The 23,245-nt window shown below is 42.8% G+C and overlaps 1 protein-coding gene across 10 annotated transcripts in view; it reads left to right on the forward strand.

Moving 5' to 3' along the window:
- Positions 1–23,245, forward strand: part of Veph1 (ventricular zone expressed PH domain containing 1) — a 251,575-nt gene that overhangs the window by 180,442 nt on the left and 47,888 nt on the right. For 8 of the 10 annotated variants that reach the window (XM_078043502.1, XM_078043507.1, XM_078043506.1 and 5 more), the window contains one exon: positions 13,010–13,127. The exons of 1 other annotated variant lie outside the window; for it this stretch is intronic. In XM_078043502.1, the coding sequence (XP_077899628.1) occupies positions 13,010–13,127 (118 nt within the window). Of the gene's footprint in view, positions 1–2,871; positions 3,058–13,009; positions 13,128–23,245 lie in introns of those variants that run through there. One more of the 10 variants, XM_078043509.1, reaches the window with a different exon arrangement.

Consider the following 23,245-nt stretch of genomic DNA (forward strand, 5'->3'; position numbering starts at 1 on the left):
CAGAGAGAATGTTTTAGAAAATAGTTAACAAAATAACTCTATTCCTAGGGGAACCAAAGTATGCATTCCCTCTGGAATGTCTCTTCTGATCCAATAGTGGTTTAGGCTGTTTTAAACAGCACACGACTGAAATCTTTGTCCCCCTTGCTGCTATCACGGATATTGTGTGAGTGCCAACAAATTTTGGGCACGAAGCTGCTAGAATAAACAGTACCACTTTTCATGCATCATCGAAGAATGGCAGTTAGAAATGGGCTGGGCTTGATCCTGCCTCTGCCACTTGCTTACCCCCTCTCTTACCTAATACCCCTGTGCCTGGTTCCTTTACCTGCAAAATGCAGAAAATCACAGGACCTACTTTCACAGAGAGGTTATGAGATTTAAGACATCATTCATGCAAAATCCTTGGAACAGTGACTGCCTTCTAGTAAAAACTCTATAATAAAGTAAGTCCCTCAGAAGAAAATGAATGACCCCCCTCAGCCACGTCCCCATAACCTCCCATGTCAGTAACGTAGCCAACATTCTGCAGAATCATTTGACTTTAGTGTCTCTGTGCCTTCCATAATCTGTGGGGTCAAGGAGTTCCTATTCATGTCTGTCCCCCAGCACTGCCATGGCCTAAGGAAAAGCAGCTACTCAATAAATACTTGTGAGTATACATTCTCAGTCATGACAAAAGTTTCACCTTTTGAGAATGACTTTTATTTTCACAAATAACCCCAAATTTATCTGGGCCCAAGTGTATTATTAAAATAGACTACTCAAACTGAATATAGGTTCCCACATTAAAAACTGGGTTCATGAAAGTAATGAAAGCTGGTACTTATATTTGCTTACATTGTGGCAAATGTACTCCCCAAAAATTTCAACAGAGACCTCTAGACTTCTAAAAAGGTTTTGAGCAGAGGTTATGTCACTTAAATGTGAGTAAGCATTCAAGGTTAATACTCATTTTTAAAACATAAATTCTAGTCTTTACCTTAAAAATCATAGCAATTTAGGTATCTCATTACTGGATATTAGAGGACAATTGTGGCATTATTAATGCTTTAGAACTCTTGAAAGTTCCATGGGGATTGGCAAACTTTGGGTTCTAAGAACACATTGCCCTCTTCCCTTAGGGACAAACAGGAATAGGGAATAATCCCCATTTTATTTGACTTCTATACACAAATATTTCCTAGAATCTACTTCTTTTCAATACATTTTTCCATTTTGATACTATGTTCAATATTATTTGGGGCTTATATTGAATACCAGTCCTAAAAACAGCTCATTTTAAAAAAATCTCTCTGTTAAATGAAGGTCTATAAAACCACTTGATGCCTCATTCCAGGGGCTAGTAATTCCTTCTGCCAATAGACAGTCCTCTTTGTAAAAAAATCTAAATTCTTCATGCCATATGTAAGCCCCTTTTCTGTGCTCTGTGGCCAGTGGGTAGATTACTACCCACTCAAGCTCTGGTTTCTCTAAGTAGTTCCCAGACCTCAGTGCCTGCAAGAGTCTCTGGGGAGCTCATTTAAAATACCAGTTTCTGTTCTGTTTTTATGCCAGTATTGTGCTGTTTTTGTTATTATGGCTCTGTCTGTAATTCAGAATCAAGTATTGTGATGCCTACAGCATTGCTCTTTTTGCTCAGGATTGCTTTCCATTCTGGGTCTTTTGTTTTTCCATGTGAATTTTAGGAGTGTTGTTTCTAATTCTGTAAAACATATCATTGGTATTTTGATGGCAATAGCACTGAATCTGTAGATCACTTTTGACAATATGGTCACTTTAACATTATTAATTCTGCATGTCTATGAACATGGGAGGCTTTCCACTTTCTAGTATCTATTTTGATCTCTTTCTTCAGTATTTTATAATTTTTATTGTAGAAGTCTTTTACCTCCTTGCTTTGATTTATTCCAAGATTTTTATGAAGCTATTGTAAATGGAACTGTTTTCCTAATTTCTTTCTCTGCAGATTCATTATTGGTGTATATAGAAAAGCTAGAAATTTTTGTACTTTGATTTTACATCCTCCTTACTTGACAAGGGTGCCAAAAACATGGTAGAAAAAAGATAGCCTCTTTAAGAAGTGGTGCTGAGAAAACTGGATATCCATATGCAGAAGAATTAAACTAAATCCCTCTCTCTCACCCTGCACAAAAGCCAACTCAAAATTTATCAATGATCTAAGTATAAGACCATAAACTTTGCAACTGTTAGGGAAAACACTTTAACATATAGGTGCAGACAAAATCTTCCTGAATAGAGCTCCTATAACTCAGGAAAGAAGAGCATGAATCAATAAATGGGATGGCATCAAATTTAATAAGCTTCTGCACAGAAAAAAAAAATTAAGAATGTGAAGAGAGAACCTACAGAATGGGATAAAATTTTTACCAGCTGGGGCTGTTTTGACACAGGCTTAATATCCAGAATAAGAAACTAAAAAAATCTCAACACTAAAAAAAATAACCCAAACAATAAATGGGCAAATTAACTGAACAAACACTTCTCAAAAGAAGAAATACAAATGGTGAACAACTGTGTGGAAAAAATGTTTAACATCTTTAGACATCAGGGAAATGCAAATCAAAAACCACACTAAAATCCCATCTCACTTCAGTCAGAATGGCAGCCATCAAGTATACAAACATCAATAAATGCTGGTGAGAAAACAGGGGGAAAGGAACTCTTTAACACTGTTGGTAGGAATATAAGTTAGTAGAGCCACTGTGGAAATCTCTATGGAGGATCCTTTAAAAGCTACAAAAAGAGCTACCATATGATCCAACTCTACACTTCTTGGTATTTATCCAAAAGATCTAAAGTCAATATACTATAGGGGTGTATATAAACATGTGCCCATGTTTATCACAGGACAATTCACAGTAGCCAGGATATGGAACCAGCCTCGGTGTCTATCAACAGACAAATGGATAAAAGAATGTGGTAACCACGGAGTTTTACTCAGCCATAAAGAAGAATGAAATTGTCATTTGCCGGAAAATGAATGGAACTGGAGATTATAATTTTGAGCAAAATAAGTGAAACTCAGAAAGAAAAGTATCCTATGATTTCTCTCCTTTGTGGAACCTGAAAGGGGCGGGGGGGGGGTATCATGAAAGCAGAAGAAAAGGGTAGAGAAGGGGCCCAGGGGGCGGAGGGCTTTGGGAATGAAATTGACCAAGTTACACTTCGATGCATATAGGAATAGGCCACAGCGAGTGTACGCATCACAATGAGTATAATACGTATCAATTAAAAACGACCAGTTCCAGAGGCTTCTGCAAGTCCTGCAAATGGTATTTGCTGGGGCAGGTTTTCAACTCTACATCTTTGACAAGTGATCCTGGTAGTTCTGGAGCAAAAAGTCCTGTAGCCATCTCTTAAAAAGCACCAGAAGAGAAAGAAAGGTGCCTGGAGCCCACTGACTTGGCTCAAGCCCCATCTGCACCACCAACACGCTCTGCAGGTTCGCCTCAGCGTTTCTCCTGATGCCCCGGTTCACAGGGCTGTTAGGGAGGCGAAAGCAGATGGTGCAAACACCCAGAAAAGCGCCTGGCACAGAGCAAACGCCCCACAGACTGCAGCCACCGAGTGGGCGCTGGGGAGCCTCACAGCCGTGCTTCAGTGCGCTCTTCTGGATCCAAGCGTCTGTGGCTCACTCTGAGTTCTTCTCTGTGCTGCTCAGTAAGAACCAAATGCCAAGGTCTGTGGCTCCCAGAACCGGGCCCCTCATTACCACCCCACGTGGGCGCCTAATTACTCCCTCCCTGCACCCTTTCATTTCTGCGTCTCATTAGAGCCGCGCGGGCCACCCGGTTATTTCCATCCCTTCACCAACATCTCTTTTTTCTGCACCTCTTTTCAGTCCTCACATCTTTTTGTGCCCGTTTCTTTGTTCATCATATCAAATCCTTCTTTTCATGCCGTCATTATCCCCTCCTTCCTCCCGGTTCAGCACACCCCTCCATCTGTGCGCTTCGGTGCCGTCCCATCGGCCTCATTACTCTCTCAGCCTGCGCACTGAGCAGGAGCAGCTCCTCCATCCGGGCATCCTACTGCAGGCTTTCTCTCTGCTTCTTGTCATAACCTGCCCTTTCCACCCTCCTGTTTATGAATCACATTACACCCCCAGCGCCTTTGTCCATTGCACTCATCCATTTATGCATCTCGTTACACCATGGCCCATGCACATTTCTGTTGCGTTTCTATTTGTCCGTCTCATTATGGCCCCATCAAGCATGTGCATGTCATTACTTCCCTTTGAAATGCTCGCGTTGCAGTACACCCTTCTGTTTGCATCTCATTACCTCCCAGGTTTGACAACAGCCTAACAAAAAGAGACAGAGAAGCATGTCCCTTTCTTTTAGAAAACTAAATATGTTTCTCAGGCACCTAACACCTAACACAGTGCTTCTTCAACAAGTCATCCGTTTCAGAAACGTTGACATACATTTATCAAGCTAAAAGGCAAAAGACATTGTATTTTATAAGCTTAAAAAAAGGGGGCTTCTTGGCTTACTTTTTCAAGTCATCCTCACTTTCACCACATTTTATCATTTCTCTAGTTTACAAAGTAGCGTAATTATGCATGAATTGATGATGGTGGCTACAACTTGCTGGAGTTTAGGGAGCACAGTCATTTTGCAGAATCACATTGGAAACTGAGCTATTTTTCCCAAGAAGTGTTAATGAATGGCAACAGCAAAGACCAAACTCCCATCTGGCTCCAAAATCCACAATTGGCAGGGGAAAAAAAAAATCTTATTTTTAAGTGTCACCTCTGTCATTTAACCAATTTTGTAATGTTCCCTAATTTAGAACTTGGTGTCAGCATGCTTTAAATTTGTTTTGTTTTCTAAAACAAAATAGAGCATATTTCAAACTCTATTTCACACCTATTTCTTTGTCTCCATGGTTGAAGAGCTAGGGTAAAGAACTTTACCATGGAGCCCTCTGACAAAGGTAGGTGCAAAAATCAGGAGAAAGAGGTGGTCCTCAAGATGCTCCAGCCACCAAGACCAGCCTCCCCTGGAGACACCAAGAGACCCTTCTATGGATGCCCTGAGGAGTGCCACACAAGCCCCATGCACCTAGCCCCACACACCTAGCCTGTCTTCCTCAGTCTCTGCTCTCTACCTCACTTTTACTCTTTCTTAAATTATGAAATAGCACATAAATTCAGAGAGTGTAGAAATATGAAACCCATTTCCACCACAAGTTAGAAGGTGAGTTTCCTTTTCTTCCATATTTGCTTCAACTATCTCCCTTTACAAAAAGAAACTGAGGCAAACACTCTCCTGAGGTTTGTATGTTCTATTTCCATGAGTGTTTTTGGATTATTGTTCTAAAATTTTACTGATCTATTTTTCATGTTGCATGTATCTTTAGCAATGTGCTTTCTGCCCTAAACATTATATTTTTAAAATATACAGATATATCTGTATCCATGTAGAGCTTACTCATTCATTTTAGCGTCTGTAAAATTTTCCACTGTGTAAGTAGACCATAGTGATCCATTTCTCTGCTGAGGGGCAGTTAAGTTACTGACCACATCTGCCTCTCTCACTGTTCTCTCACCAGCACTTAGAGTGCAGCTTGGTCTGTTGAATGGCTAAGTGGAGACATTTAATATTCCACCATCATGGGGAGCCACGCTTTCTCTCCAAATCCAAAACAGAGTCCATTTTCACCTCTTCCACTACTTCAAGTAGAAAACACAGCAACAAAATGATAGTTCTTAAAACAAGACTAGACTCTGACCAAATGTTGACGTGTGTTAGAGGATTAAAACAACTGCACCTAACAATGCTGGTCTGATTCCCAGTAGCTGGAATATTTCAGAAAAGGACAATGAAGACAAAGAAAATTACAATGACTTCTATAGAAGCCCGGTTAGTTTTTCCCATGATTTAACAAGCAATCATTTAAGAAATCACTAGAGACTCTTACAAGCGCCTGATGTAAAAGTTGGTCTGTAAAAGTTTGGCCTAATTCAGACATGAGGAAAGATCTGAGATGGTAATTCTTCTAGAGAATTCAGAGCTTAGAAAGTCTTGCTGTTGTGATGTGGAAAAAGAAATTGTGCTGTGCTGGTGGGAATATAAACTGGGCGTTCATTCTGGAAGGCATCTGGAAGGACCTAGTAAAGTTAAAGATACGCATAAGGTTAATTTTTAACATTTCATGCAAACAATGTTTCTGGGGCAAAGTAGAATTATACTTTCTTACAGCAAATAAGCTTGCCAGTTCCCTTTGCCTCTGTGCTTAGCCTAGAAGCAGTCTCAACACACTAGGAACCCTGAGGTTCTTATTAGAGACTTCACATAGAGGAGGAAGAGCCCCCTTCCTCCTCACCTACTGGAAGGAGGGTGGGGGGAACCTTGGCTCCAGGGAAGGGCTCTGGCTCTTACTTTCACCCTTTGGAAGATGAATGATTCTCTCCAGGAAGAAGATAAGACCAATGTCTCCACCTTGCCCACCAGGACACCTCCAGGACCCAGGGCCTCGTCTTGACATGCACACATGCCTCTGGGAAAATAAACCTCTCAAGGTTGTCTCTCGCTTTCCTGCCAGACACAAATTCACTACTACACTTTGCTCTTTCAGCCCAGCTCCCAGGTTTCAGTAAAATTTATCCAGAAAGCCCTAACTGCATAGAAACACAAAAGTACCTTCTCTACAGTCCCACACTGATACCCTGTGACCCAGCAATTTCACTGTGGAGTGACCATCCTGGAAACCCTCACTCACTAGAGGGTGACACGTGACGATGTGCCTTGTTGCACAGTTGGCATGGGAGCAAAGGTGGAGGCCCTGTGGTGGCCACAGTCAAGGAAACGGCTGGATGAGGAGGGGTGGATGTGACCGTGCACTAGGACTCACTCACAGCACCAGTGAACCCTTGAAGGAAACAAAAAACAGAGGGAGGCCCAGGGCCTGATGTCCTGTGTAAAAACAAAAAACAATACCTGACCTACTTCTCTTTTTAAGAACATATGCCTGTTCCAAGACATCAAACCAAAAGGTGAGCAACCATGCAGATGGCCCAATGCACAGTGGTTTCACAATTTTTTGACTTGAAGATGTCATGAAAGCAGTGCACATTCAATAGATACCCTTCTTCAAATGTCATCTCTAGCAGTTGTGGGTGATGCTCATGGGTTGCTGAGCAGCCCCAGCGGCCCCAAGACCAGGGTGAACATCCACAGGGGACACACATGACTCTGCTGTGCACTGCTGCTTATGTTCAGGGGGTTGGGTGTTTTAAATGTATCTTCAGCTTGTGATGCTTTATCAATTTACCAGGCTCATGAACAAGTAACCCCATAGGAAGTCAAGGATCATCTGCCTAAAGAGGAGGTAGGAATGAGTGGTATCTCAGGGCACAGGGGAAAAATTAAAAGGACAAGAGAAAGACCTTGTCCCTAGCCTCCTGGTTTCCAAGGGAGAAGAGGTAAACCATTCCAAAAAACCATTCTGTATCCACACCCTCTGGTCCAGTGCCACACAGTAGCTGCTCACTGCATATCTGTAGATTGAAATCAACAGTTAGAAAAATCATGTCAATCCTTTGTTTCCCAATATGAAAGGAGAACATATAAACACTCATCCTAATTGCCAAAAATGCTAATGCTAACACCACTGTAAAAATGCCAGTTTTCTTGACATTTTGACTATTTTCAAAGACTTCTGCCCTGGCTTTCATACTGATAAAAATATTTTGATAGTTTTAATGGGCTTAAGATTAAAATAAATTGGATTTCTTGAACACAAATTATTTGTGGGTATATCAAATATGGATGAATCTTGTTAGATAACATCACTCAATACAGGTTGCCACTGTATTTTCTAATAGAGCCATACACTTGATTTGCTTTTCTATATTTAACTTCTTGTTGTGTTATCTGCCAACATTCTCTTAGGAGAGTATAAAAATTTGACTTTTTGAACCCAAATATTAAATTGTATCCTCCTATGTTTGTTAGTTCTTACATGAAAGTATCATTCAGAACTTCTGTCTGACGTGAGTCAAATATGAATGCTTTCTTTCGGCCACTGGGAGCCAGGACCATGGTCAGAACTGCCAGGAAGGGATTCAGTTCCCAGGTCTGGAAGGATAGAAAGAACAGCGAGTCTGGTGGTGATCTACATTTGGACAGATGGGGATTACACATTCATGTACACCTAGAGTTCCTTACTCATCCAGGATAGAAAAGTAAGAGTCTATGGCACATGGCACATATGTGACATTCATATTGATTCCCATGCCCTTGCTGGCTCCTGTGCTGCCTCAGCTTAGCGTCTGACTCCTGCCTGTTGCCCCCTCCTTCCATAGCCTCTCAAATTTCAAACTAAGCCCAACAGTCATCACACCTTGACTCTTCCTTTCATATTGCACAACTTGGGATAATAACATCTCTAATTTTTTTAAGAATAAAAATGGTGCGCTTGTGACCAGACCATATGTTGTATTTTGTCTTATGAAACCAAATATCGTGGGAAAGTATGAGCATATGCACATGGAAGCTGAAAAATGCCTCAAATACCACCTGATAGACATGGTCACCATCCACACCTCTCCTCCACAGGATTGGGGGGAATTTCCATCAGTACATCAGAACCACTTGGGGAGCTAGTATAACATGCAGGTGCCACTGGGTGTGATGGCTCACGCCTGTAATCCCAGCAGTTTGGGAGGCTGAGACAGGAGGATGGCTTGAGCCCAGGAGTTTGAGGGCAAACTAGGCAATGTAACAAAACCCTATCTCTTAAGAAAAATTAAAAATAAATATTTTGAAAAACTTAATGGTCATAATTGAATAGAAATGAAAATAGAAACCCTAATTGCCATAATTGATATAGAGATGAGATCTACAGGCCTCAATCAGTAAGAGTTCATAACACTTTGTTGAATACCTACTATCAGCAAAATGCTATTCTAGTTTCAGAAGTTACAAAATAAGATAGAAACCAGTTTCCATGCCAAGCAGACATAATCTAGTCGAGGGCCGTGAGTACAACCAAAAGCAGCTTCACAGCCTTCACCACATTCAGATGAAAGGCTATTCCATCCTTGCTCTGTGAGGAAAACTGCACCAACCCAAGGGCCCTCTCCCTTCCTTGGAGTGCAGGACAGTGCCTCTTTGGCTCTGTATCATCTTTTCTGACACCAGGTGCAATAAGTACTAAGTGTTATCAACTGAATTCAATACTATTTTTCAGAAGTTGAAGTGTGTAAGAAGATTAAATTACAGAACAGATGTACTTCAAAGTCTCTTTTGCCAAGTTATCCATTCAATATACCAAGTTGCCTACAAGACACTATGTCTATACCATGCAGAACAATATGCATTTGAGTTGCCACTGTGTCCCCTGGACTCTGTACAATTAAAGTGTGTGCACTAGAAATAACTACAAAGACAGTCCTTGTTGTTATGGGGAAATGCTAGGGTTTCAGTTTGGGGTTTGCACTTCTTAAGGTATGCATGAACTGTGTCTGGAGTTGGTGCAACTGTTACCCAGAGGCACGAGGAGCTCAGGAGGAAAGCCTGTGTTTTCCATGTTGTCCAAATAGCTTTAGGCCAAAGGAATGTGCCAGAACCCACTGTTCTTGCAGATGTCTGCTTTTCTCATCTCTGGAGTCTCCCAGGCAGCATGTGGGCCACGCTGAGAGACCCAGAGGCCACTGCACACTTTCTTAGGAGTCACTGTGGGGATTCACACTGTCATGTCAGCAGAACAATGTTGAAAATATCCCCTCCTCTTTCCAAGTTGACTGGTTCATTTCTCCCCTAAGAAGCTCTGCAAGAGACTTATGTAGTTTTCCAAATTCCTCTTCTTGTTAATGACTTTCTCCTAAAATTGGAGGAAAAAAAACTCATCTAACCAACCATTCACTTTAAAACATCATTTTCTCTTCAGTGACTTTTTATCTTTTTTAATTAAGTGATGTTTGTCAGGAAAATCCTTCTTAGGGCATGCTTCCTATGATTATTATATATCTTTTGGGGGCGGGCAGGTACCAGGGATTTAATTCAGGAGCACTTTATTGCTGAGCCACATCCCCAGACATTTTTTATGTTTTATTTAGGAACAGGGTCTCACTAAGTTGCTGAAGCTGCTTCTCCTGCCTCAGTTCCCCAAGCCACTGGGATTATAGGCATGTGCCATATTGTACCTAACAGGACTTGATTTCTTACTAGCTATCAGAAGCTTGCCATAGTTCCCTGAAGCTTATAATATGGCAACTTGCTTCTTCAGAACCAGCAGGAGTCTCCCCATGCATGGGTGGGCTAGCAGGACCACAACCATGCTTGGGTATGTGTGTGTGATAGTGTGATAGACGACAGCCCATCACCTTTGCTTATTCTTGGTTAGGAGCAAGTGGCAGAACCTGCCAACACACAGGGGAGGGGATCATACAGGTGGAGGAATCCCAGGAGGTGGATATTACTGGGGAGTCACCCAAGGGTCCCTCTGCCATAATCCCATCAGAACTGAAGTACTCAGAGGATGACTTAGAGTTGGAGGTGAATTTTTTTTATCACTCTTCTGGAGTCTAGTTGTCTTAAAGGATATTCGTAATTCTCTAACTCAATTTCAGTTCTCTTATCTTTAAATATCAAGAAATAGAAGGGCCATGTAACAATTCTTGGGCAAGGCCCAGGAAAGCTACAAGACCCAGAAGTGTGAGAAAGACAAATGGTACTCAAAATGTACTCAAGTACATTTAAGTAGTCAAAACCCCCAAACTCAGCTATCACTGGTTTATCTTTGCTTGTTGTGTGATTTGTCTTACTTTGATCTTCCACAAATATTTGAAATTGCACATATTTCTCCTGTCTCTGTTTAACGTTGGCTCTTGTTGCCGACCTCAGTAGTTCAGAGGATTACCATTCATCTTCCTCCCTCAGTTCCCTTTGTAGAACACCTGAATCCTCTGAAGAGTTAAGCCTGCTTTGGGCTTCAGAACTTGAATGTGGGGACGTAGCTTACCATCTGTCTTAAACTTTGTAAGTAACTTTTTGCCAAGACAAATGTGGATTATAGGCAACAACCTGGGACTTTCCTGGTCTCAGAACAGGAAAAATAAAAGAACCCCAAAGTATTATTTTAATACTTTGTTTGCTAGTAGTGTTTGTGGTGAATGAAAAATTGATCCTTAATTGTGTGAGAAACAGAGAAGCGATGTGCATGCCAATGGCCAAGCACAGACTTCAGAGAGTTAGCAGTTTTGAAACTGATATTTATGAACATCTGCTTTTTCCCCATAAATTTTAATATGGATTTCATCCTTTGAAACCTACAAAGCTCCCAGGTGCTTCTTTAGTCTTTATCTTGTGGAACATTCTTTTATTTAAAAAAAAAAAAAAAAAAAAAGAAAGAAAGAGAGTCTCTTTTTTTCCAGTGAACACACTCTAAATCGCTCTTGTTAAAACAACATTCCTATATATACAATGCCTGTCGGAATGCCTGTAATAACTACGAAATATTAGCAACCCCAAATACTCAGCACATTGAGCCTCCAAAACGTCCAGTCCCAGAACACAAGCAGTAGCGGCCTTCACAGAGAATTCTGGAAAGGATCCATTCCAGTCCCAGCCTGCCTCCCACTACTCTGTCATTCACTTGGGGCTTGCCATGTGACAAGCTCTCCAGGTGCTGAGGTCACGGTGGCCAACACAATAGATAAAATCCCTGTCCTCCTCGTGCTTACATTCTAGTAAGTGAGAACAGTCTCTGAGAAGAATTCCTCTTACTTTCCATAACGCCTCTCCTGTAGTTCACTGGGAAATGGACTTTGCCCTGGGCCTGCAAGCCAGTGATGTTACTCCATTCCTGGTGTCACACTAGAGTTGGAGAATGAAACTGGGAACCAGTAGGCACATTCTGCTCTCAAGAATCTCATGGTCTGGCGTCCTTCTCACCTGTGTCAAGAACCCAGAGGTGGAAATCAGGAGCTTTGGACAGAATCCAGGTAGCTGTTCTCTACTTAGACCAGGACAAGCAAATATCATCTACATTGCCCAGCTCTGGGGAAACGAAGAATTTGTTACCATAGGTGGTGGAGAGGAGGAGAAAGCCCAGCTCAAGCCAAGACAAACACACAAGTGCACTGGGCTCATGCACCGCCAGGGAGAACATCAATGTCCCTCTGAGGAGGAGCAACCTTTGAAGCATGCAGCCCTGGCCACGATGGGAAAAAGAGTCAAGTATCACATAATAGCAAGGCCTCAGGAAGACAGTAGAGCAATTTAATTTGGTTAGGCTAATAGTTCTCCATCCATTACAGTCTAATGGAAATTCTCCTCAGCCTCTTCAACAGGAGCACACTGGCAGGGCACCACAGAGCCCCAAAACAGGATGATCCTCTGGTGCATCAAATTCTACTCCACCATTCAGAGGAAAACTGTTAATTGATTTATGATAAATAACAAGACATAATTTTCCATTAAAACCAATAGAGTGATCTTATGGAATAGAATGCAAATTTACATATGCTTTTAAGATAAGCCATGAGACTGAGAGAGTGCTGGGGCCCAGGGCTGAGGCTTAGGTCCATCCCCAGATTTTCCATCAGCCCCTGCAAAGGCAGTCTTATGAAAACAATATTTATGAAAATACTATTGGTGCACTATTTTATATAAAATGTAAATAAAAAAGAAGTCGTTCAACAACATTTCCCCCAACAACACTGCCACTTGGATGTCCCTCCTTTTTAGAAATTCTGGAGCTGCTCCTAGATGCAAGAGAATTCTGGGCCACTCCAGGTTCTGACACCAGCCCCCAGGCCTGTTCCCTCTCTGCACCTGAGAGCTCTCCCATGGCGGAGTCTGAGCTGACTTTTCCATCCACCGCTGGCCAACAGCAACCTTGCCAATGTCCCTCTTGGTCCCTAGCACAGAGACTGAGCATTGGCTGTGCTGATTGCATGTCCCCTTTCCCTGTCTCAGGATGCCGTGTAGCAGCAGGTCACCTGTATTCTTTGTGCTCTGTGTTCCTGCAACAGGACCTGGACCAGGTACAGCTCCATCTGGAAGAGGTGCGGTTCTTTGACGTGTTTGGCTTCAGTGAAGCGGCCGGAGCATGGCAGTGCTTCATGTGCAACAACCCCGAACGAGCCAGCGGTGAGAGGCCCCACCTGCACCCAGAACCCTGGGCCCCTCGGGCTCACTGGGTCTACTAGCCCTGCTGCCTGGTTGGCTTTCCTCTGCCTAAACGTCCCAAGTTGTAAGAATGCAGTTGTGCCTGATCCCTGCTTCATGCTGAGAAAAGCATCTCACCAAAGTGACCTTGAGGAAAGGGAAGATGTTGGGAGGAGAGAAGCGCAGACCAGAAGTGAGCACCAGAAACAATGCCTTACCCCTTTGTGGTTTTGAGAGCAGCATCAGGCTAGGGCCAGGGCTGGGGCTGGGGCTGAGTGGTAAAGTGCTTGTCTAGCTAGTGTTAAGACCCTGGGTTCCATCCCCAGTGCAGGGAGGAAGGAGAGGAATGGAGGAAAGGAGTGGGGAGGGAAGGGAGGAAGGGAAGAAAGGGAGGAGGGAGGAAGTGTCAGCCATTTCTCCATGAAAGCATCCTTCATTTCAACCCACAGTCCTGAGGGTTAGAGAAAAGCAAGCACCTGTGGGGGTGTGTTCCAGAGACTCATAGAAGTACAACCCAGTGAGTGTGCACACAGCTTATCTAGAGTGACCCCTTCCAGGGCAGCTTGATGACTGACTGTGTAAACAGCAGAATATTGAAAGAGTGAGGGATTATTTGGAATAACTCATGTCTGGTTATTTACCCTTCCTCTTTGTTTTCTGCTGCCCAAGGAATTTGGTCTACTGACCTTTCATAAAAATAATAATTCATTAGTGAATATGATCAAAGCCCTGTGCTACACACCATCATTTCATCAACACTCACAATAATCTTACAAGGTAAGTACTGATGTTATCTGTGGGGAAACTGAGGCACAGAGAGGTTGGCAACTGTCTGTGGTCACACAGGATTTGAACTCAGTCTGAATCCAGAACCCATGCTCTTAAGCATTTTGCCATTCTCCCTCCTGGTTAAACTTGACCCCATGTGACCACTGGAAAGAGGTTGATCATAAGCCTATGCCAAAAAATCATGCTGTCCTTGGAAGTGGAACACTTCATGACTAATTTCCCTTCTGAGAGGAGAGCTCACAGTGCTGGCACAGCTCAGGAACTGCAATTGAGACCAAGGGAGCAGCATTGAAATGCTGCAGAACACGAGGACACTTAATACACAAGCCACCCTCCAGAAAGCTACTGGTTATGCCACCTGTACAGGTCCTTTAACTGCAGGATTCTGTGCATCTTGAAGATTACCCATTGTGGCAAGTCTATTCTCTTGTTACTGCCAAGATGTTGAGGCTGAATCAGAAAAGTGCGTTCATATGGCCAGATGGATACATAAGGCGCTCACAGAGAGGCACCAATTAAAATGCATTACTCCACGGAAAAGGTACAGATGAAGAGCGGCAGCGAGGACGCCAGCCCCTGTGAGGCACAGATTACTGGCTGATTGCAGACACTGGATCCAGCCCATGCCACAGTGAACACCCCAATTTTTTAAAAAGTTAATTCAAGCAAGTAAGGAACTGGGGAATTGAATGTCTCCTTTATAAAACTTTCTAATCAGACCCTATTTCACATGTGAAAAAAGAGCATAAAAGAGGCTTTCTCTGAGACATGGTAAAGTGAAGTGCCATTGTAGGTGGCCCGAGAGCCCCGAGAGGGCTCCCTCGGAGGAAGCTGAGTCTTTGGTCAACAAGTATTTAATCGCATCTGACTAAGGGAGGCCTCAGAAAAGGGGCTGAAACCTGGAAGCACAGAGCGCTCCTGTAGTGTGGGTTTTCTCAAGTTCACGGCCATGCTCTTGAAAAGCACACTTCACACATTTGTTCTTCCTTATCTCTCATCAATTTCTCTCCACTAAATAGAGACTGAGAACATATAGCAATAAAAATTCAAACAGGGCCAAATATTTTATAACAGAACATATTGAATCAAAATGTTTGGCCCTGAAAACTTGAGTGTATATGGATTTCTTTGCTCATTTCCTTTTGCTACATGAAAGGGTCTTTGAGTTGGAGAGAAATCCAATTTTAAGCTGTTATTTTCACCAAAAAGCCTAGACCCCCTGAAGAGTGTATATAGGCTGTTGATTTCATCTCTTATTTTTTTCGAAGCATGTAAATCATATATTTAAGTGAAAGTTCTAACATGAGGCTGCTGCCAAGCATACTCATGGAGGTAGTATTAAGCACCCACATTCTGCTTAAGTTCCAAGTTTAAAGATGCTGAGGCCATAGGAGTAAACCTCTTGTTACTGGCCATGCACAGCCAGCTCAGCACTTGCACCCCACTTTCCATTAACACAGCACATGCTTGTTGCACTGGTTAGGTGTCTTCTACAGACTGGCCCTTGGGATAGGAATATGAATAAGGTACCACATCTCTGCCCTGAAAGGGATTCTAATTCAGCCAGAATCCAAAGATGGACATGAGAAAATCTAGCATAATCTTTTGTGAGTTGTCACCATGGAATAATTATTTGTTAAGTGAGTGAACAGATGTATTATATTTAGAAATGGCAAAATCGAACATGTCTTGAATGTTCACATGTGATGCTTCAGGATTGTGATTCTGGGTGAACTATGCCAAATACAGCACCACCCACATGCCAGGCATTCTGAACCTGGAGAGTGAAGGTCAGTGCTGTTTCCTCCTTGAGAGAAGGAGCCACATGAAACCAAAGAGCTGCTCCCCTGCCTGTCTTGGTGCCTGATTCTGTTGTGTCCACGGTGAAGGTGCACGGCTCTGGGCTCCACTAGTATCTCTACCAGGGCTAGGGCCCCTGCCAGCCTCGGGGAGAAGCAGTCTAAGGAAGTAGGATCAGACTCTAATTCAAAAGCCTGAATCAACTGGATTTATGGTATTCTTTAAGGGGACCAACCAATGACAGAATAATTGTTCTCACATACTCAGTTTTCCAATATTTTTCAAAATGCTGGCCAGCACTTCCTTAAGTAAGGAGAATATTTGATGCAATTAGGCATCTAGACATCAGGAAAGACGTCCAAAAATGTAAAACATTTCTTAAAATGTGTAGACTAAGCCATGGCATCCTTCAGAAAGCACATCGGTCAACCCACATGTCCCCTCTAAGGGTAAATTCTCACCACCTCCCGACTGACTTCTACACCAACACATGGAAATTCCCTGGAGTTTAATATTTAATGATCAATATTTTTATTCAATTAAGTGTATATTAAGTCAGAGGAAACAAAATGCTAGAGTTATCATAGAGGTCCAGGAGTGATTATAATTGCTAGCATTTATCATTCTAACGACTATATACTAGGTTTTACATATATTTTTGTAATTTTTGTGACCATTATTGACTCTGTTTTACAAATGAGAAAATCCAAATTAAGCAATTTCCCCAAGGTCACATATCTACCCAGTTGTAGAATCAAGATTTTAATCCAGACAGGCTGATTCCCGAATCCACAATGTCAACCTCTAAGGCAAGTCCAAGTTAAAGGCATAAAAGTTAAGAAATTGCAATAATAATTAATCCTTAATGTTATAATATATTGAGAGAACTCAGAGGATGTCTAATATTTTAGAAATCGTCTTCCCCTGGGTGACATTTTATAAGAAGAGCAAGAACTTTGGTATGGTAGTTTGGGGGAGATTATTACATGCAGCAAATGAGTATTGCAGAAACTGTTTTCAGTTCCTCCAATTGTTGATTCAGTTTTGATAACCACTTTTTTAAAGTACAGAGAAGAAATTTTTAAAAATCGCAGAAATAACTCTGTAATCCTGGAAGACTTACTGGTGGGGTTTATGCAGAGATTGAGCAAGTGGACTTAACAGAACAGCACTTGTTTCTGGAAAACCATACAGTCCCCTTGACCAGCTGCCCCCGTGTCCTGGAACTGCACAGGGTGTGTAACAGTAAGAGTTAGTCAGTGGACTGTCCTGGGACACATCTGGCTCTCTATTCAGTCCCATGTTTGAAAAGGAGGAAGAACTAGGTCATGACTTTCACTCTTGCTTCTCAAGACACGTGGGATGCCTTTGTTCTTACGTCCCACAGAAAACAGCCTAGAGTTTTGGCAGTCATGTTCCCCTCTATAAATCTGGGCTGTCCCCAGCGGGATCACTCTGAATCACTAGATATTGAGAATTTGAAAGTGATTGTCAGTGGGAGGTCTCCTCCAGTTCTAAAAGAAAATGGGCGAATTCTTTTCAGACGACCTTCTATCTATCATGTTTCCTCTACAGAACTGAGTTCAAATATTTCCGTTATAAGAACGTGGTGTTAATTATATCACATGGGCAAACAGAGATAGTTTTGGAATGAAATCAGTATGAAACAAGCCTCCTCTGTAAGGAGACTTTCTTCAGACACTAGAAACGACTGGTACCTGCAGCCACGGCTCTCCTTTGACTGATCTCCCTCTTCCTGGCGACTGGACTTTCTGCTTCAAATGTCCACGACAAAATGGGCCGAACGAGATCCGAGAACCCAACTCCTAATGCCACCAATAGCCTTAAGAGTCCATCAATATCTAACTTCGCCATTTAGTTTCAATGCCAACTTTCAAAGGCTTTTAAAAGTTATGAAAGGAACCCCATTTGGAATGTATGTGACGGCTCGGTTTGTCTTTGGTCTTTCCTCCTGCCACGCGGGCTAAAACAGTCCTTTGTGCTAAATGTTGCTAGAGTGCCAAAAATGGGGCCAGGCCTGTCACACATAACTGTGTGTGTCCACATCTGCATTCTGTCAGAACTACTGAAGATATGCTGATCACATAAGACAGCCCCAGCTTGTTCAAAGATACTTTGGCATATCCATGACAAATCAAATCCATACTTAATTAACCAACTCAGATATGAAACATTTCTCCTTTCCCCCATCCTCCACTCCATCTTCCTGCTCCAGGTTTCTGTGTCCTGGGCCTTCCTCTCCCTGTTAAATCTCCCACATACTCTCATTCTCTCGCTCACTTGCTCTCTCACATGCACACACACACACACATACACACACACACACTCTCCCAAAGCAAAAGAAACTCCTCTCCCCTCTGTGCTTCCTGTCCCCTGCCCACTTCTGCACTGTGCAGGGCATGCTGTCTGCCCTTAGTCTCCTACTAGACAGTAACCGTAAGAGGAAGAGTCACGTACCCATCTTTGTATAGCCTGGCACACGGTAGTGCTTAATAAGCACCCGGCAAAGGGATGATGAATTTGTTAATCATGTCAGTGATAAGACAACTATGGGAAAAACAGGATTTGTTTTGAAATGCCGTCTTAAAGTCTAACTTGAGGAAATTTAACACTCTATCAAAAATGTTTATAAGCTAACAAAATGTGTGCACGCCTGTAATCCCAGTGGCTCAGGAGGCTAAGGCAGGAGGATAGTGAGTTCAAAGTCAGCTTCAGCAATTTAGGGAGACCCTAAGCAATTTAGTGAGATCCTGTCTCTAAATAAAATACACAAAGGGCTGAGGATGTTGCTCAGTGGTTAAGCATCCCTGGCTTCAACCCCTGATTATCCATGCCCCAAAAAAAGTGTGCACTGTGGTGTGCACCTGTAGTCCCAACTGTTAGGGAGGCTGAGGCAGGAGGATCACTTAAGCCCAGGAGTTTAAGACCAGCGTGGGCAAAATGGTGAGAGCCCAACTCATAAACAAAGAAAAAGAGAACCTAACCAAACGGAAGCTTTGAAACAGAACTTTTGGAAAATAAGCCTTTTGTAGGAAGAAAAGTTGTTGTGTACAAGACTTCAGAAGGTTAGGCAAGCCCAACTACTGTGTCATATTCAAATGCCTCCTACATATGTATGCACAGAGCCCATTACAGACTTGCTGGTAACTGGTGAGCCTGGGTGGGAGACAAGCCAAGCCCAGTGAGCCAGCACCCTCTAGGTGAACTTCCCTGTTTCAGCTGATACTACTTTCCAACTCTGTCTGCCTTTGCATGTTGGCCAAGAGTCTCATCCTGATGAAGGAGAAAGCAGGTGGTTAAGTCTCATTTTCCATGAGGCACTAGTCATGCTAATTATCCACAAATGAATCACCAGCCCTCAAATGTGTCCTCAGGAAGTGCTTCCCTGAAGCAGTGGATTTGAGCTGTAGTCAGAGGGCTAAGGTCTAGTTAAGCAGGTGAAGAGGGCAGAAGGAGGGTCCAGGAGAAAGCACAGACACAGAAGCCTGGTGGCCGGAAATGGCATAGTGAGTGTGGGGAATGGGGAGGACTTCTCCCCAGCCAAGTGGAGTGCAGGGTCCAGCCCAAGCTGAGTGGCAGAGACCAGTCCATGTAAGACCCTGAAAGGGCAGTCACTGAGCTAAGAGCATGGGAAGCTATGTGAGATGTCAGGCAACAGATGTCACCATTGATTTTTGCTTTGAAGAGATCATCCTGGCCACTGTGTGAGAGGCAGACTGGAAGGAGCCAGAGTCGTGCTATGAGGGGCTATTGCTGTTATTTTAGGTAAGAGGTGAGGACACCTCATACTAGGGCTGTGGAGAGAGGCACATGGACTTGAGAACAACTGAGAAAATAGATCCTCAATATTGTGGTGGTGGACTGGACAGGGTGACAGGACAGTGAGTCTCAGCCTGATGCAGCCTACTAAGTAGGGTTTTGTTTACTGAGCTTAGGGAATCCTGGAAGAAAAACAAGCATGGGGGCAGGGGGGGTAGTAGTGAATTTTAATTTAAATGAACTCAGTTTGAGGTGCCTGACATTGTGTAGATGGTGGGAGGTGAAAACCTAGAGAAGCAGCCTTTGTGTGTTTGGAAATGGTTCTGAGAAGTGGTCACTGAACTGTAGAACCAGCAAAGCCTGGTGAGGGAGAGTTCAGAATGGAGAGGAGAAAATTCCCCAGGAAACAACTGAACAGGAGGCCGAGAAGGAGTGTCTAGAGGGCTGGAGGAGCAGGAAGTGCTGTGTCCCACAAACTGAAAGATGAGAAGATTTTAAGGAGGACTCAGTGAACAGGATTGAATGCTGCTCAGAGGACAGTATCATGAGGACTGACCGTGTACACTGAGGGGTGACCTGTAGCCATCAGAGACCACACAGAGGTAATGGATTAGAGGCTGTTCAGGGGAGAAGGAGGCAAGGGAGTGGAGAGAAAGACAGTTCTGACATAAGGAGGAGGTGAGAAATAAGGCAGTTGGTGGAGACGAAGCAGAGGTGAAGCCCCTGAGTGTGGTGAGGAGTCATGGAAGGCTTCTCTTGGATAGGAGAAATTGAGGAAGTGGGGGAGATGATGATCTTTACCATTAGATTCTGAGAAGATGAGGGGTAAAATCCTAGGCAGGATAAGACTACCCTCTTGGGATGTTTGGTGACTTCGTTCTATGTGTTTGCTAAAAAGCACCACTGAATCTTTTCAACAGGTGAATTTGTAAGTGAAAACAAAGCTTCATTCCTAAAATATTTATAAGTAAATTAAAAATTGTGATTATTCTGAAAACTGATACCCAGAGCTCTTTTGAATACACTCAATGGTTTTTCAGAGAAGCCTCTGCAACCCTGGCTAACACTCCCCATGGTAACACTGGTTACAGCTGCCATCCTGTTGCTCATCATGGGTGAGCCTATTTCTTCCACTGAACAATAAGTTCTATGAAGTGGTCCCTCCTCATGCACCCATTCTCAGTCCCTAGTACACAAAAGATGCTCAGAAAAATATTTACCAAATAAATGAATCACCAAAGTTTGTATCTTGGAAGATTTTCAATAGTAAAATTTTTCTTAGTCACAAAAACAAGTTGATGAACTCACAGAAGATTCATTTTAGGAGAAAAAAGGGTAGACCTTCATACAGTGATATTTGCAGTGTCTCTTTCCTGCAAAATATATTCATTGTGTAAACAATCTTCCAAGACAAGTTCTTTCAAAGGTACTGTGATAAGTAGATCATCTTATTTAACAGAATGCATGAAGTATTTATAGATATATATTAAAAATGTACATATGTGTGTTCACATGCACATGCATATGTGAATACATATGCATGGGTGTATATGTAAGACTTCTCACTGAAGCTCCTAAGGCAGGACTTGTAAACTCCTACTCATTGCCAAAAGGTTTAGGGGCCAAGTGCTGAAGACAGCAGATGTAGTTTGTGTTAGGAACTCCACGAAGGCCCTGCAGGTAACTCTGTAAAGTGTTCTAGAATCCCAGGGCTGCAGAGACAGCTGGGACAGTGCAACCACAGTGTGCTCAACTTGCACAACCCAAATTCTCCTGGTCACCAAGGCGTGAGCAGATCAGGTCTCTTTTTCCCAGCACCCAGCAAGTTCTATAATGTCAATGCATGGACAAGTGCTCAGTGTTTCAAACCATCCAAGGTCCTATGGCCAGACATACCAGTGGTATCTGTCCATGAGATCTTATTAATAAGAGTAAGTGGAACCAACATAGGATATGTGAGACTCTTATTAAAATTTCATCCTAAAATCAATGATCATCTATCTCCCTTCAGTTCTACCTTCCTGATCTTCTCCCATTGGTCCCTATTAGTCATCACTTGGTAATTTTAGGCCAATCTTCTTGGGTCATAAAGGCACAAAGATGACTACACATGCCCCTCAGAACTACCAAACAGGTCATCTTCTTGGAAGCACTCTTAGAATTTTTGTCTCACTGATAAGACCATAAAATCAAATTATGCAAACATTGATCTGAGCCTTTTCTCTAGAATCTTCTCAGCTAAAGGAAGCCAAGGCTATGAATATGATCTTGCACTTCTGTGCTATCCTTTTATTTCATGGAAAGGCCACACAAATTTCTTTCTGCTGTTGGTTTTTCAGTTTTACTCTTCTGTATGTTAGAGGACCTGCCACTGTCATCTATCACGAGGATGCTAATAATCTCCTAGAAGTTCTTGGACTACAAAGAATCACCTGGGGACCTTGTTAAAAACTCAGGAGAGACCACTTCATAGAACTTACTATTTAGTGGAAGAAATAGTCAATTAAAAAATAGGCCCCTCACCCCACCCTGAATTTGGATTCAGTGGCTTTGGGATAATGCTTGGAAGTGTGCCTTTAACAAGTCAGTGGATAATTGTGACAGAGGTGGTTCTCAGAGCACAGCTTGGGAAACAGCTCTGACGGCTTATAAAGTGGTAGTTCTACTCAGTACTCAGCTCGTGGTCAGAGAAGCCCTGAAAGCATGCTGTTTGATTTAACCATTGAGCAAGTGGCACACACCCGCTAAGGGATGCTGTAGGGCCTACCTTCTCTGTCCTGTTTGGTCCCCAGAGGATCATGGGGCCTTACAAGATCCATGCGCTCATGCCTCCTTGTTCACACTGCTGATGAGGAAACATGGCCTCTAAAACCCTGTAGGGTATTTATAAGAAACACACCAGCTCTTGTGGTCCTAAGTGACTTCAAAAGCCACAGACATGCAGTCTACTAGATATGGCTCCCTGGCCTCTGTGCTCGCATACACCTCTGTAAAACCACCCTCTGCTTTATTAGAACTGGCGTGTGCACACACAGACATGCAAAATCAGTAAAACCAGGGAAAGGGATGGGAGTAAATTTGAGACTCTCAATATATACAAAGAAATCCCCTATGGACTGGGTAGGAGCCATAATTCCCAGAAGCCGTAATTTCAGAAGGTGGTGTATTATATATTTTTCCTCATCTCTAACTTAAAAAGTAAGCATTTGGGGTTTATGTATTTTCTTCCAAAATATGACTACTTTTGAAGGCATTTACCTTTAACAATCAAGAAAGACTATTTAAATTTCAAGTATAAATTAAACTCATGAGAGTCTCAAGTATAGGGTATGCAATGCAATGTTTTGGAGACAAAATTGGCAAATGCCAAAAAGTACACAAGATAAGGAATTTGAGTCTGGCTGGAGAGTACAATCTCCAGCACAAGGACCAGGGGTGGCCCAGAAACGAAAGGAAACAACCACACACCACGTGGGGAATGCTCCCAGGGTACCCAATCCATTATGAGGTTGACCCGAGAATGGCAGTTCTCTAATGAGCAAGTGAATCAGTTTCTCCAAAGCTCTAGTTCACCTTCATTTTGTGATCCTGAAGTGTCTCTCCCACCTGCATTTTCATTAAAGGTACAAGTTCAAAGCATCAGGCTTTGAACCTTAAAAGGATTCCCTTTCTCACACTGACTTTGTTCCCCATCCCTAACACTTTTTTTATAGGTCCCATTACACTCTTAA

The sequence above is a fragment of the Ictidomys tridecemlineatus genome, chromosome 3, assembly GCF_052094955.1.
Source record: "Ictidomys tridecemlineatus isolate mIctTri1 chromosome 3, mIctTri1.hap1, whole genome shotgun sequence".
In the NCBI taxonomy this organism is placed as follows: Eukaryota; Metazoa; Chordata; class Mammalia; order Rodentia; family Sciuridae; genus Ictidomys; species Ictidomys tridecemlineatus.